Source organism: Glycine soja, chromosome 8, assembly GCF_004193775.1.
Source record: "Glycine soja cultivar W05 chromosome 8, ASM419377v2, whole genome shotgun sequence".
NCBI classification, from domain to species: domain Eukaryota; kingdom Viridiplantae; phylum Streptophyta; class Magnoliopsida; order Fabales; family Fabaceae; genus Glycine; species Glycine soja.
The window spans coordinates 5,622,492-5,637,683 of NC_041009.1; the positions used below are offsets into that span (position 1 = coordinate 5,622,492).

Below are 15,192 nucleotides of genomic sequence, written 5' to 3' on the forward strand. Positions count from 1 at the left end.
ACGATTAAAAAATTATTATGTTGGGAGATTCAAACATAAAAGAAATTAGCACAGTTCCTAAAATTAGTGCAATTTTAATACAGTCCAAACGAGAATAAAATTCCATTTCAATATGGTACTACAATTTTAAAAAAAAATAAGTCACTCACGTCGATTAAAAAACATTATGGACTTTGACTTCATAAAAAGTTAATGCGAATTGCAAAGAAGACCTATTTGATTAGACCTTTAAAAGAAAATGAAAATCTCATATCCTATGCAGAAAGATTGTCGCTTTCAACCGGTATATTATATTCGATATCCCCACGTTGATAATATCTAGCAACTAGCAACAAGAATTCCATAACATAGTGGACCAATTCTCTTTTTGAGTCTCAAAGCAAACACATAGCTTCTCTCTTTTATTTTTGGTAAAATGCTTCTCTCTCTTTGTGTGTGGGTTTAAATATATTATGGTTTTCATAAATGACTTAATTTATATTTTAGTCTTTTAAAAAATTATAGTGATTTTAGTGTTTACAAATTTTAAATTCTTTTTTTTAAGTTGCATAAATAACGTATCATATATTAAGTTGCACAAATTTAATTATGTAAATAATATAAGTTTAATTGTGTTTTTTAACCAAAGGTCTAATTATACAAATAATATCATTTAAGTACAACATAAAAAAAGTCACTTAAGTTTTATTTATTTATTTTACTTTTTAACAATATATTATATTCTTTTATAGTATTTATCGTAAAAATAATTGTATTTTTCTTATTTTAGATAAAATATTTGAGTATCATATATTTTCTTTCTAATATGTAATATATTGTTATTATTTTAAAAGTTATAAATAATTTGAGAATTAAAGATTATTTATTAACCTCAATGAGTCAAACTTACTAACACTATATAAGGAATTGATAAGTTAATTTCTAAAAAATTCTATCTTCTAATTATAACTTTTTATATTGTATTTTTTTTCTCGTCTTTATTCTTCTTATTGATGTTTGAGAGATTCCAACATACTTTTCTTACTCAAGTACAAGAGTTCATATATATCAAGTTGTGCCAAAGGTCTATCATAAAGCTTTGTTATGACACAATATTTTTCTTCTTTTATTTTTCAACCACCACAATATTTTTCTTTTTCTATTTTTCAACTATTTGAAAGTAAATTATTTTTCAATATTTTTTTAACATAATTTATTCTTCAACGTTGTTGGGTACTATTACTGTAAACGATAATTTAGTCAACATGATTTATTCTAATTTAGTCTATTTGTTGAACATAATAAGAATAATGCCTAACATAGATATTAATTCTTACTATAAATTCATTAGGGTTCTTAAAAATATGTGTATTTGATGATTGTTGTTTATAATTTTGGGTCGTTTAAGAAAATATTTAATTTATTTTTATGTAACTATATTTTTTATATGTTCTTAGATGAATTCAAAAAACACTTAATTATGAATACATAATATAAATTTTAATGTTAGTTTATAATTTTTATATTTGGGCCCCCAGTTGTTAAATCATCGATTCGCCCGTGTATTATATGGTGTGCAGTATTCCCACATATTCAAGCCTTTAAGAAATTAAATTATTTATCAATTATGTTAGATGTTGTTGGTAGATACTTATATATACTAATTAGGAAATAAATAGGTTTTTATTGAAAATTACAATTACAATGCATTTTTATACCTTAAGGTCAATTACTATTTTCAACACACATGTAATATTAATTTCAGCTCAATCATAAAATAATTAAAACTTAAACTTTAGGTCCATCAACAAAATTATTTTTATTATTAATTTTTGTAAAATAAAAGTCTCATATACTAATAAAAGTTTACATATGCCGAAATTTTTTTTTACTATATAATTATCTCATTTAAAATCAAATATTTTTCTTCAAATTTAATTTAGGTCTTACCTAGTATTGGATTGGTCATATATAATGTCATGCTATCATGTATTATATGGGTAACTAGTTAACATTCTCTCTCCTTCTCACCTCTTCATTCCTCTCCTCTTCTCTTTTTTTTTTGGTCTGAATAATTTTTTCTCGTTCTCTATATATAACAAATAACAAATTATACAATAACAATACACTTTTTAATATTTATTAAAAAAGGTGAATTTAACTTCCTAGCTATTTAATAAATGTGATTTATAATTTTATGATTTCTAATAATTTTTAAAAAATAATTGAGAGTATATTGCTAACTTCTCCTTACATATAAAACTTAAAGTTGATTATAAAAAACATCATATATTAATTTATTCTTTAATTTAAAAAAAAATATTTATTAAACCTCTTAATATATATATATATATATATATATATATATATATATATATATATATATATATATATATATATATATAATATTAGTTCATCAACGAGAGTCAGATCTAATAGAAGAAAATTAATACGGTGAACCAATATTTAAATCTCCATTAAGGTTAAAAAATATATCAGCATTTAGTATACTTGTTAGACCAATACCAGTATCTAACAATACTTCAAATAAATTTGTGAACATACATGCAGGAAAAAATTAAATTTAATCTTGTAGTTAAAGTGTGAAGTTAAATGTTTATATTTTATTATTTATAAGGACAAATTAATATGACGAGAAGATTAATTCGAATACACGGTAGAGAAGAAATTAATAGTTCATATTATAGTTTCTGAATGAAATGAATTCATACACCATTCTCAATTTCTCATATCTAACAAAATATCCTCATTGCATTTTCCACCTAGTTAACACATCAAATTTAGCTCAATTTATTTCTTCAAAAGCGTAAACATACATTAAAAACGATGAAGTAAAGTCATAATTGCTAATTAAAATATTAACGGTTAAATTATAATAAAATGAGTAAAAAGTAAATTATAAAAAATTATCTATTACTTTTTTTACTAACAATTATTATTTCATATTTTCTTCTTTAAAATGTATCCTTCAAGCTCACATCTTGTACCAAGCATGATATAGATATACAAACATTTTCTAATCAATTATCAAAATTCTTCCCTTTAAATTGATTTTTTCAAGAAAAAAATGATTATGCACTAACGAACATTCAATCATAATTAATTATATATAATAAATTTATTAAGTTTTATGATAATTACTATAAAAATTATATTAATGACAAATCATGAGTGAACAATAATTTAAGAGTATTTAACATTATTATCAGTGCATCACTATAATATTTTTTTTAATATAATAGTTGTCTTTCAAATTGAAATGGTCAAAATTGTGAAAATAAAAATGTGGTGTTGTGCACGCACTAAATTTTCACTAAATATAACACTTTACACTGCTATTGACTAGCCGGCACATGCGGGGCAGTGCAAATTCTAGCTTTCCTTCAAAGGGAATGAACAAAACGACTTTTGCAACCTTCTCGCATTATTAAAACAAAAAACACCCAACAGAATTTCAAACTTTCACTTGTCCATAATTTGCCCTTTTGGAAATCCTATATTGCTAAACGTGTCCTTCAGATAAGTTTTTAACTCAAAATTAATGGTTAATATAAAATAATCTCACTTTAATTTTTTTATGAGTATCTCACTTTAATTTATTTATGTACGGTGGTGTATATGTCCTTTATTTTGTGATTATTAATTATATCAGTTAAAATTTATTAAAAATCATAAGAGTAAAATTTATTCAATAAAAAGTAAGATTTACGTAAATTTATGTTGTTTTTAATAAATTTTAAATAATAATAAAAATTATGTTTAAAAAATGATTTGAAGAATATGTTTTTATATCTCATCCTTTAGTATTTATTATGTTTTACAAATAGATTTCGTGATTTTTTTTATCTTCTGAAGATCTATTAAAAAAATTGTTTATTTTTACCTTTTTATTAAAGGAACTAACAGTATTGAAATTCATATGAAGCTGGGCAATAATTAAAATCGCATGCTCAACTATTATGTCACATTAATATTTTCCATCACTATTAGACGGAACATGGTTAAATTGTGATTTTAATTTCTCAAAATGTCACAATTGACATTTTTATTTAGTCACGTTTTTAAAAAGTAATAATGAAACATGGTTGAAATATAACTTTAGTTTCTCATTTTAAAAAATAAATATTTAGTCGTAAAAAATAATTTCGTTCTCGTGTAATTTTTCTATTAGCATTTTGTTTATTTTGCCTGTTCAGTTTTTGTTTCTAAATGGGCGAAGAAGAAATATTATTGAAGGTACCAGAGATACCTTAATATTTTGCCTGTTAAGTGTCTATCTAGTTTTAAAAACTGTAAGACTACATAGAAAAACTTGTCACGTTTAGAGAGATTAAATGGAAATTTTGTTATATTTTGAGAGATTATAAAGTCACAAAAAATTAACGGAATACTAACAGATTGACCACACGAGAAATGAAAGAGTTTATTTATTTTTTGTTAATTAATAACCTATAAGTTTTTATAACATGAAAATTAAAAAATCAAATATTCTATGTGAAAAATGAAAACAGAATAAAATTTCTAAGTTAGTAAAAATAATAATTAATAAATATCATATGAATATATATACATATACATAGAGAGATAACTTTTATTTATTTAAGATTTATAAGTTTTTTTAGTTTGTTACAAATTAATGTAATTTCAATTTATATATATTTTTAAACAATGAATAAATTAAAATTTTGAAATTTTAAAAAAATATACAGGAAATAAATGAAAAGATAGTAAAATAAATTAAAATAAATAACTAAATTTAAAATATAAAATTAAAAAAATGTCATGTGTAATGGAAGAACTTTAATATTGCTAAAAATAAACATTAATACTATATATAAATTTTAATTTTGAAAACCATGAACATAAAATTGATGAATTTAGAATGCGTGAAAATTTCAACTTCAACTGTCCTACTATGTGCTTTATAAGAACAAACATTTCCAAAGTTAAAACTAGCTTGAAATGCATGTCCAACTAATTATACACCTTTTTTGAGAGAGAAAAAAATAATTATATAATTGTGAATTGCTATATTTGATCATAAAAAATATCAATCATTACTGAGTAGGTTTAATTCAGTTGATTAATTTGAATGTATATGAATATGATAAACACTTTTATCTTTGATTCTAACTGATAAAAAATAAAAATAAAATACCAGTCACTTAGTTTACCGCGGTCTTAAATAAGACCTCTAAAAATTACACATTTGATATAATTATGAAACTCCAAGCTTGTCTTTCGTGTTTGTGATATTTAATTCTTTTCAAGTGACGGAGAGTATTACCGTAGATGATAATTGATAAACCACACTTATAATTATGGATCGATTTTTGCGTGAGTCTGATGATAAGCATTTTTTTTTTTTTTGAGGGGGATGATAAACATGTTAAAATATAGTTAGGTTATACATAGAAATTTGTAGTATTAATAATTAATAATAAGATTAGACTCTTACTAATAATTACTAATAAGATTAAACTCTTCTATTTATAGGTAAATTGTAGTTTATGATTTATAAACTTTCGACATTTTATAACTTTATGTGTACTAAACACATTATTTCAAACCTTAGCCTGATCCTTATATATTTAAATGCGTGATTAACTCAATACACGGTAGATTATTATAAACATACGTCTCATGAAGTTTAATTTGTTTTAAAGAAAAATTAAGTATGTTTAAATATATTTATGATTCTTACACTCAAAACTACAATTATTTTAGTAATGAAAAAGTTAAGAATTTTTATTTATTACAAAATCAATTTTTATCTCTATGAAAAGAAAATTTAAAACATACCAAAAGTCCCTAACAATTAGCATGTTAAACAAGTACAAAAGCAATTTTCTTCCCGCAATTTCTAACACCAATTTTTCTTGAATTATTCTTCTTTTCACTTCACACGCTTAGTGAGTTGGCCATAACTTATTTGGTTGGAACGAAGTATTTACGATTTTATTAATGATTATTCTCGTCAAAAAATTTAATTGATTACTTTTAATAGATTTTTTATTTTTTAATCGCATTTTTTTATCTTTAAAGCTCAAACTCTCTTGACCTTCTTTCATGGAATCAAATTTAGCACCACTTAAACCAACAAATTAGTAATAGTGAGTCCAACATAACTGAATTCATGGCCAATTCCTTCCAGTTTTTGCGAGAGCTTGACTTCATACGTGACTAATCTAGTTTATTTTCTTTTTTTCGAGAGAACGTAACCAATCGAGTTAATTAGTTATAAATCTGAATTTTCTAGTTTGGATAAAATCTGAATTTGTATTGTACATTTAAAAATGTTTTTTAATTAAAAAGGTATAAAAAGATACAATAATATTCTTTTTACGTTGAAATAATACAGAGTGTAATGTGAATATTATATTAATAATATATTGATTATGTTTGTGAAATAGTGTTGATTGTTAGTATCATATACTTATTTTTTTTAATTCAAACACCTGATATTTTATTTTATTAAGAAACACAAATTAAGAGAAGGTACATCCTTCAAAATGATTTAATCCAATAGAAATGGGACTTCCTTAATAATGCAACATCTATTTAGGAAATGAAGCTAAATAATGAACAGCTTAATTTCATTGTCTTTTTGTAAATGACTATTTGCTTTGGAAGACTAGTAAAATAAAAATAAGAAAAATAATTTATTCAATTCATTCTATATTATTTATATCTGATCGAATTAAATCAAATTTAATATTATATTAAAATAAAACCATAAATATCTTGATATCATTTATTATTTAATACGATTCATTTTTTATATAATTAATTATTATTATATTGAAAATAATATTCCATTGTTAGAAGTCAAATCTTTGAGAAGTAGAATACAAGGGACAACTTTCCTTTCTACATACCCTATTTGCAAATTTATAAATCCGACTATTGTCATGTGTTTAAAGGGCCCAAGCTTGGTCTCTTGTGATTTTATTTTTCATAGTTTTAAGTTTGTTTTATATAGATTTTTTATTGATTTATTAGTCTATTAGCCTACTTAGAGGTGAGAAATGCTAGCAATACACTCACCTCAACACACACACATTCTATGATTGATTTAAATTTATTGAAAATTACAAAAAAAAAATATAAATCTCACATCTTATTTAATGAAAAAGAGTTCTTAAATAAATTGTGAGACCCATAAGTTTTTATAATTTCAAGAAATTTCAACTAATCAAGAAGAGTGTATTTAAAAAAGTGTATAGTGTGTTTTTAACATTTTTCATTTGGAGATTCATTATACCCATTTAAAAACTTTAATATGAAACATAACTTTCAACCAATCAGAGATATTGTGTTAAAAAAAATGTGTCAAATTGTGTGTTGCTAGCATTTCTTGTTTAAAGATGCATCATACCTACCTAAAAACTTTGATATGAAGTAGAACTTTAAGCAATCTAAAAGCCAATTAGGCCTAAAAAAATTATTTGGTAGGCAACAAATTAAGGTTAGACTTTGATTTTTTTCAAACAGGTGAGTCATATTTAAGTAAAGTCTTGTTCAATTCAGCCAATTTTTACTCCTACCCAAGACCAAGTCATTCTTAACTAACTTCACTTAGTAATTTTCTATAGACATTGATTTTTTTTAATCTAATTATGTTTTGTCCAATCAAGGACAACTGGGAAATACATAATCCTTAAAGTCATAATTTTTTTAATGCTTCCTTAAAGTCATAAGTGCTTGTAAGTTTTAATATCTAACTTTATCTTATTTGATTAAAAACAATACCAGAAAAGATAATTGTCATTTTTCATAATATAAATGATTCGCTTGTGACAATATATAGAATATCCATCATATTTATTTATGACTAACTTCTATTGAAAATCTAGTTGATCACCTTTGGTAGGGTGATCTTGTTTAAGGGAACCAATACAATACTACTTGATTCAATAACTTATTAATGATAAATATAATATATATGTGTAACTTAATATATTGTCAATTATTTTAACAAATAATATCTTAGAAAATCATAGCTTTAGGTGTATAACTTTGCATTAAAAATGGTGTAACAAAAACATTACATTAAAAAATACATAAAAGCTAATCCTTTTAGATATAAGTATATATATTTTTACATTAATTAATTGATAATATAAATTTAGAGATATCTATCTAAAAACTTTAATATGAAATAAGACTCTAAGTAATTTAGAAGTCAAGTTAGGTGTTAAAAAAAGTCATATTAGACCTAAAAAAAAGTTTTTGAAGGTAACAAGTTAGGCTTAAGTATTGATTATTCTTAAGTAAGTGAGGTCTATTTAAGTAAAGTCTTGTTCAACTCAGGTTCAAACTTAGATTATTCTTAACTAACTTCACTTAGTATCTTTTTATATACATTGAATTTCATCAAACTAATTATGTTTTGTTTACAAACTCTCTTTGGTCTCAAATATAAGTAAAAAAATCATGACACATTAACTAAGAAATTTAATTAATTACCTTTAATCATATCAATTCAATTAAAAAATATTTTTTCTCAACTTATCCTTCATTAGAATTTGATATCAAGGATATGAAAAAGTTATTGAAACTAACATCTCGATTAAATAAAAGATATTTTAAAAAATAGTAACATTAAATAAAATAAAAATAGTTAAATTTTTATTATATTCAAGACCAATAAAATATGTTTTTTTTATTATATTTGAGACCAAAGGAAATATACTATAATTAATTAAAGATATTATAGAAAAACAATTAATACCCCACATAATTAGAAGATGATCTTGAATAAAAAAAACAAACAATAAAGTAAAAATATTCATATACACATGGAGACAAATGTAGTATATATGTGTCCTAATATACTCTCAATTATTTTTAATAAATAATGTTTTAGAAAATTATACCTTTAGGTGTATAAGTTTACATTAACAATAAATAAAAAAATATATAAATATAAGTATATTTTTAATTAATTGAAAATATAATTTTTTTATATAAAAAATACATGAAAGATAATTCTTTAAAAGAATAATCAGGTGTGCATTAACAATAAAGAATATTAATATACAGCCGTTGATTTTGTAAAAGAAATGTATTAGTAAGTTATACCTTTCATGCATTTACAAAACCCCCAAAATAGCAACGTATAACTTAATTGAAATATATAAATAATGTAAACTTCACATTATCATTTATTAAAAAATTATTATATAAGTAAAAACCAAAAATTATTAAATTTTATATTAACTATATAAAAAATCATACTTAAAATAATTTTTAATTAATCCATATTGTAAAAATATTCACTCTGCCGACCAATAAAAAATCACGTAAAATATAATTTTAAAATGACGATGGTAAAAACCGTGAATAATTTATGATTTTTATACTATAAACCAGCACAAACACATACACGACAGATATATTGGAATTAATATTCTCTTTCTCTCTATAAATATGGAAATCCCGTAGCGTCTGTTCTTGCTTCAGCTTTAATGGCCTGTGAGACTACGCTGAGTGTGTACGCCTACGGTTCCCAGTGACCGCATGTAAATCTTCAATATTTGCATGCTTCACCAACTCCCCTCAGACATTACCCAAATAACAATACTATGATTTTCTTTTCTCTAAATGCAAATGCAAATGCAATTCCAATTCTATTCTTAATAACAACAATAAAAGGACCCAACTTTCCCAGTTTCTCCACCCACTGAGCCCAACCCAGATGGCCAAAGACTCTTAATTTCTCAATGGGTTGTCTTTTTCACTCTCTTTTAATCAATATCTGAAATGGGGTTTTTCTTTTCTGATTCATAGCATAGACTCCTCTCTCTGATTGTTCTTTCATTTGTTGTTCTGTTCTTTTTTTCTTTTTTCTTTTGTGTTGTTCTGTCACTTGTTTGTTGTTGAGATGGGCAAAGAGATGTTGGAGAACGTGAAGGATGATGGGGGGCTCGAGGAGCTCGAGATGTTGCTGAATGAGATCCCTCAGGCAACATCACTCAATCTTTACCATGGGAAATCGCATCATCATCATGATGTTGTTGTTGTTCATCGTGGTGATGATGATCATGATCGCCATCATGATTCTTTTGTTGTGTCTCATGGAATGTGTGATGATTTCACTCAGATTCAGTATCCATCTGTTTCATCCCCTGTGAGTGGCTTTTCTCTGCAATCCGATGGCTCTTCCTCAAGCTTGTTCTCTTCTTCTGGCCATGCCTTGTCTGATACTGGATCACCAACCCCTCCTCCATTGGAGGATCTTAAATCCACCACCATGCCTTCTTCTTCTCACCCTAATAACCGTTTCATCACACCTGATTCAACTACTCTTATGAGGAATGCCAATGGAGGTTTTGTTGATGAACTTGGAGGCCTGTGTGCCAATTTGAGTCAAATGTACATCAGCAATCAGCAGGAGAGCCCTTGTGATTTCAAGGATGCTTCAATGGCCATGCATAGGCCTAGGCCTCCTCCATTTCCTGAATGTGTTTCCTTCACTGGAAATGGTCCAAGCAATAATGTTCAATATCATGGGGATTCTTACAGTTTCAGGAGAGGTTCTTTTGATTGTGTTGGTGGTGTTCAGTCCCCTCTTTCTTGGACTCCTGTAAATCACGATGCCGAGATAAATTCGGCGTTAATGGCTAAATTTTTTGGATCAAGACAGTGTGCCAAAATGTCTTATGAGACAATGCTTTCTCAATTACATGACTTTAGTAGTTCAATGGATCATCATCGTCATTCAAGGCAGCTGCTGGTGGATAACTACTATCGTGGAGGAAGTGGAAATCAGCCACCGGAGTGTACTGCTTCTCTGAGCAGAAACCCAATGGTTGATGCTTTACTTAATGCACAGAGGAATGGAATGAATGTAACTGAAGAAACAGGCATGTCGAGATCGCCTAGCTCTTCTTCCCGGGGTATTAATTTAAGACCTTATTTGGGTGTTCAAGATTTACTGCAGTATAGCCATTCCCTGCCTAATTATAGTGCAAGAGCTGTGCCTCTTTCAAATGCTAGAATCCTACAAGGAAATATAGATGCTATTGCAAGAGAGGAGAGCTTCATCATACAAGGTGAAGGTGTAAATTATGCTGCTAGCATAGGTTTGGATCGTTCTATGTATCATAGTAAGGCTGTGGTGCGAGACACTGGCTTCGCCAGGCATTTGAAGAGATCAGAGTTAGACGTGCCATACCAGGTTGTAGGAACTTATGACAATGATAGGGGTGCTAGGATAGGTTGCTCCTTTCCTTTGTTACCCAAGTATAGTTCCCTAGCTGAAGCTCAAGGTTATATATATTTAATGTCCAAAGATCAGCATGGCTGTAGGTTCTTGCAGAAAATGTTTGATGAGGGTACACCAGAAGATGTTCAAGTGATATTTAATGAGATAATTGATCATGTAGTGGAACTTATGGTGAATCCTTTTGGAAATTACCTTATGCAGAAGTTATTGGATGTATGCAATGAAGAACAGAGGATGCAAATCCTACTAATAATTACTGAAGAACCCGGGCAGCTTGTCAGAATCTCTTTAAACACTCATGGGTAATGGCACAACTTGTGAACCTACTGCAATATTATATACTTGTCTTATATTGAATTTGACATGACTTCTTTATTTTTTTTATCAGCACTCGTGTGGTACAGAAGCTAATCGAGACTCTCAAAACCAGGCAGCAAATTTCATTAGCTGTTTCAGCTCTTGAACCAGGATTCTTGGCTCTCATCAAAGATCTAAATGGAAACCATGTGGTTCAGCGTTGTTTGCTATGTTTAAGCAATGAAGATAACAAGGCATGAATTCTATCTTTCTCAATAAAGTTTATAGATTGGATAATAATCTTGTGCATGATGTTTTTGTGAGCGAACAGAAATCTGTATGCTCATCTCACTCTTGTTTCTATTTTATAAACTTTTTAATCAATGATAACTGATCATCTCATGTGAAATAGAACTTCGTTGTTTTCTTACATATTCATTTCATTCTGAAAGCTTTTCTTCCTTAACATGCAACACTCTTGTCTAAGTTATGATAACAATAATGGTGCTTTTAAAAATGGCGTATATAAACTTTAAATGTCATTATGTGAAAGACATGCTTTTGCCACCATAAATTGAGCATGCTATGCTTGCAGTTTCTAAGCTACCAAAGTTTGAGTTTATTTGTACCATGGACTAAATTTACTAAATGTTCTTCAAGTTTTATCACCAAGAATGAATATAAATTTATATAAATGTTATGTGTTGCTCTAAGATTCCGATTTTGTTTTGGAGAAAAATTTGAATTGATCAATGATGTATAAAACAAACACCACTCTAACTGCTAATGCTTAGGTCAGCAGAAACATTGCTTGTGAAGGGTTATGAATTTATCAACTAGAGTATCCTAGTACAATTGTCCATTAGCTAATTATAAAAAATTAGACAACTAGATTTCGAATGGCCTTTACATCCATTGTGAAATTAATATCTACAGGGTTAGTTAAAAAGACCAATATTATAGAATAGGGATCAATGAACAAAAAGAAATAAGCTTGTAATGATCTGGATTCTGGGATAAAGAGCTTGTGAACTATGATTGAATTGGTGTGGCTCATTATTGGAGTGTGATGAAATGTAGAAGAAATATGCAAATTGATATCTCCTTGCAGAAGTTATATTTACCCTATTATTTGCATTCCGCAGTTTATATTTGTTGCTGCTGCAAAGTATTGTGTTGACATCGCAACTCACCAACATGGATGTTGTGTTCTGCAAAGATGCATTGGCCATTCAAATGGGGAGTATCGAGAAAAACTGATTGCAGAAATATGTGCTAATGCACTTCTCCTAGCTCAAGATCAATTCGGGTAACGAAACATAATTGTTTATAAAGCACAAGATTCCTTTCAATGGTTCTTCTTCTTTTTCTGTTTTGAATATCTACTTTTCCATCCACAATTTTTTTTTCTCTTTTCTGTTCCAGAAGCAAGAATCTTTGCTGTAGTCAAATGTCTTTGGCAATTGTATAAATGATTTTAAGCCATTTTACCAGAGGCCAAGTTTAGTGGGGACTGGAAAATGTGGTGGTCACATAGTATCTGTTTTTTTACATTTTCTTCTTTTAGATATGTCCATTCCTAGTGCTAGGCTGGTCTGCTGGTGAGTCACTAGGAAAAAGTGAATAGTACACTAGGAAACAAAACTGTTAATAACTACTGGATCTAAATTACTGTGTTTTCTTTTTTATAAAATTCAAATTGAAATTCATATGTTGTTATACCAGTTTTAACATCTCTATTGATTCTGAACAGATTTCTTTCTGCACACATTTTTGCTTTTGTCTTTGCATGGGACTCATGTTTAACAAATCAAGCCTGTTTGATCATTTCTAATAAAGCACCAATTCTGTGTTGACCTACTTTGGAACTATGAGATAAATGCTTCCTCCAACACTCTGATTTTTCTACCCTTTCATCTCTCTGTTCTTTTTGCCTGCTGCAGAAATTATGTTGTTCAATTTATCTTGGACTTAAAGATTCCATCTGCCACAGCATGCATAAGGTTGCAATTTGAAGGCAACTATGCGCACCTATCAAGACAGAAGTTTGGTAGTCATGTGGTTGAAAAATGTCTTGCTGTATTCAATGATGAGAATCGATCAAGAGTCATTCTTGAACTGCTCTCCATGCCTCACTTTGAACACTTGCTTCAAGATCCACATGCTAACTATGTTGTTCAATCAGCTCTTCGACATTCTGAGGTTTGTTACATGACCACCTTATTTTGCTTTTCACTTTTGATAAATCAATGACAGTATAATAATCAGTTCAAAATCTTGTTATGATACTATCTCTTTAGCCAACAATTGCTGTCATCTACTAGTATGTTGTGATACTACACTTCCTATTTTATATCAGTAAAAAGTGCATATAATTTTTGTACTCATATTTTAGCAGTTTATGGGCTTCATAAATGAAAGTTTTGATCCTGATCTAGTGGACATTGCTGTTTCTTTTTCTTTTCCTTCTAAATTAGGGCCGTCTGCACAATTTACTAGTTGAAGCAATTGAGTCCCACAAAGCCATTTCTCGAAACAGCCCGTATTCCAAGAAGATTTTCTCGCAGAAGCTTTTGAAGAAATGATGTACAATCTCCCCTTGTGCAAGAAGGGTTCTTGTTCTGTGTCAAAGAAATCTTGTCTAGGTCTGCCACAACAACGTATTATAAATGTTTTGGATGGTTATTTAACTGTAAGTTAAATGATGATAACCATACAAATGAATTAAAGTCTGTTTACAAGTGCTTGTCCATCTGCTCAGCTAATTATGGAAAAAATGGGAAGAGAAAAACAGAAGAGCAGAAATTTTGCTCACATTTTAGATCTTTTGCATGCACTATTTCTTGTATTTAAACTTATTGGATAATCTTATCATGTTAGTTATGCTATTCTCACTGTGAGAATGTACAGTGTATAGAACTTTAAACTTTTGCTCTGATTGTATAATAATATGAAGAACGTTCCCAGTAACCTTATTTCTTTTCATGGTTACAAATTTAAAATACAAACATATATCCTCACTGTTACTGTTTAACCGGGGTACACGTTTATGACGGCATCATTTGGTTTGAGCGCCTATTGCATTTTGTATCGATGGTTGGTGCTGTCAGTAGGTTTCCAGTGAGCTCAAGTCATCAAGCTTCGCTCGGGTCCGACCAGCACTGTCGCCTCCTGATTCTGGCCTTCTTTTGGCTACCAGACCTCCCAGGCATCTCTCTCCCTCTCTTTCTGCTTTGTTCCTAACCTTACCTTTTATCAATTCACATGTTTTCATTGTTCTTTTATGTTAGGGTTTTGATTCTTAACTTGGCATATTAATTGTAATTTTGTTGCAGACAAGCAGTGTCATACTGGACATGCTCAAAGCTTTGTGCATTTTGTTTTGTTGCTGGAGCGGTTTTTGGTTACTCGCGCAGGGGACGAGTTAAATGTGGGCTTCCAAGATGCTCAAAAAGCTTAGCTGAAACACACATAATTCAATGATTCTCATTACAGGTAGTCATTTGGTTGGAATTAACCTTCATAGATGTAAAAGAATAATATCAATTTTGTGAAATTCTTAAACGCTCCGATATTGTGCTTCATACGGACTTTGGAATGAGTTTCAAGGTCGCAGATTCAATTACTTATGCACAAGACGGCGTGTTAATTTCTGCTTGCTGTTA

The 15,192-nt window shown here is 28.2% G+C and overlaps 1 protein-coding gene across 1 annotated transcript; it reads left to right on the plus strand.

Annotated features, from left to right (window-relative positions):
• The first annotated feature begins 9,420 nt into the window (after nt 1-9,420).
• On the plus strand, nt 9,421-15,157 carry LOC114423166 (pumilio homolog 1-like). The gene is made up of 5 exons (XM_028389801.1): nt 9,421-11,532; nt 11,619-11,781; nt 12,673-12,836; nt 13,471-13,729; nt 14,005-15,157. The coding sequence occupies exons 1-5, from the start codon at nt 9,887-9,889 to the stop codon at nt 14,110-14,112; spliced, it is 2,340 nt and encodes a 779-aa protein (XP_028245602.1). The 5' UTR covers nt 9,421-9,886; the 3' UTR covers nt 14,113-15,157.
• Nucleotides 15,158-15,192: the final 35 nt, after the last annotated feature.

Bases quoted from the DNA above. Each gene is read 5' to 3' on its own strand.
- LOC114423166 (XM_028389801.1), top strand. From the start codon at position 9,887: ATGGGCAAAGAGATGTTGGAGAACGTGAAGGATGATGGGGGGCTCGAG. The intron at 11,533-11,618 runs GTAATGGCACAA...TTTTTTTATCAG, and splicing joins ATCTCTTTAAACACTCATGG to CACTCGTGTGGTACAGAAGC. The intron at 12,837-13,470 runs GTAACGAAACAT...TGCCTGCTGCAG, and splicing joins CTAGCTCAAGATCAATTCGG to AAATTATGTTGTTCAATTTA.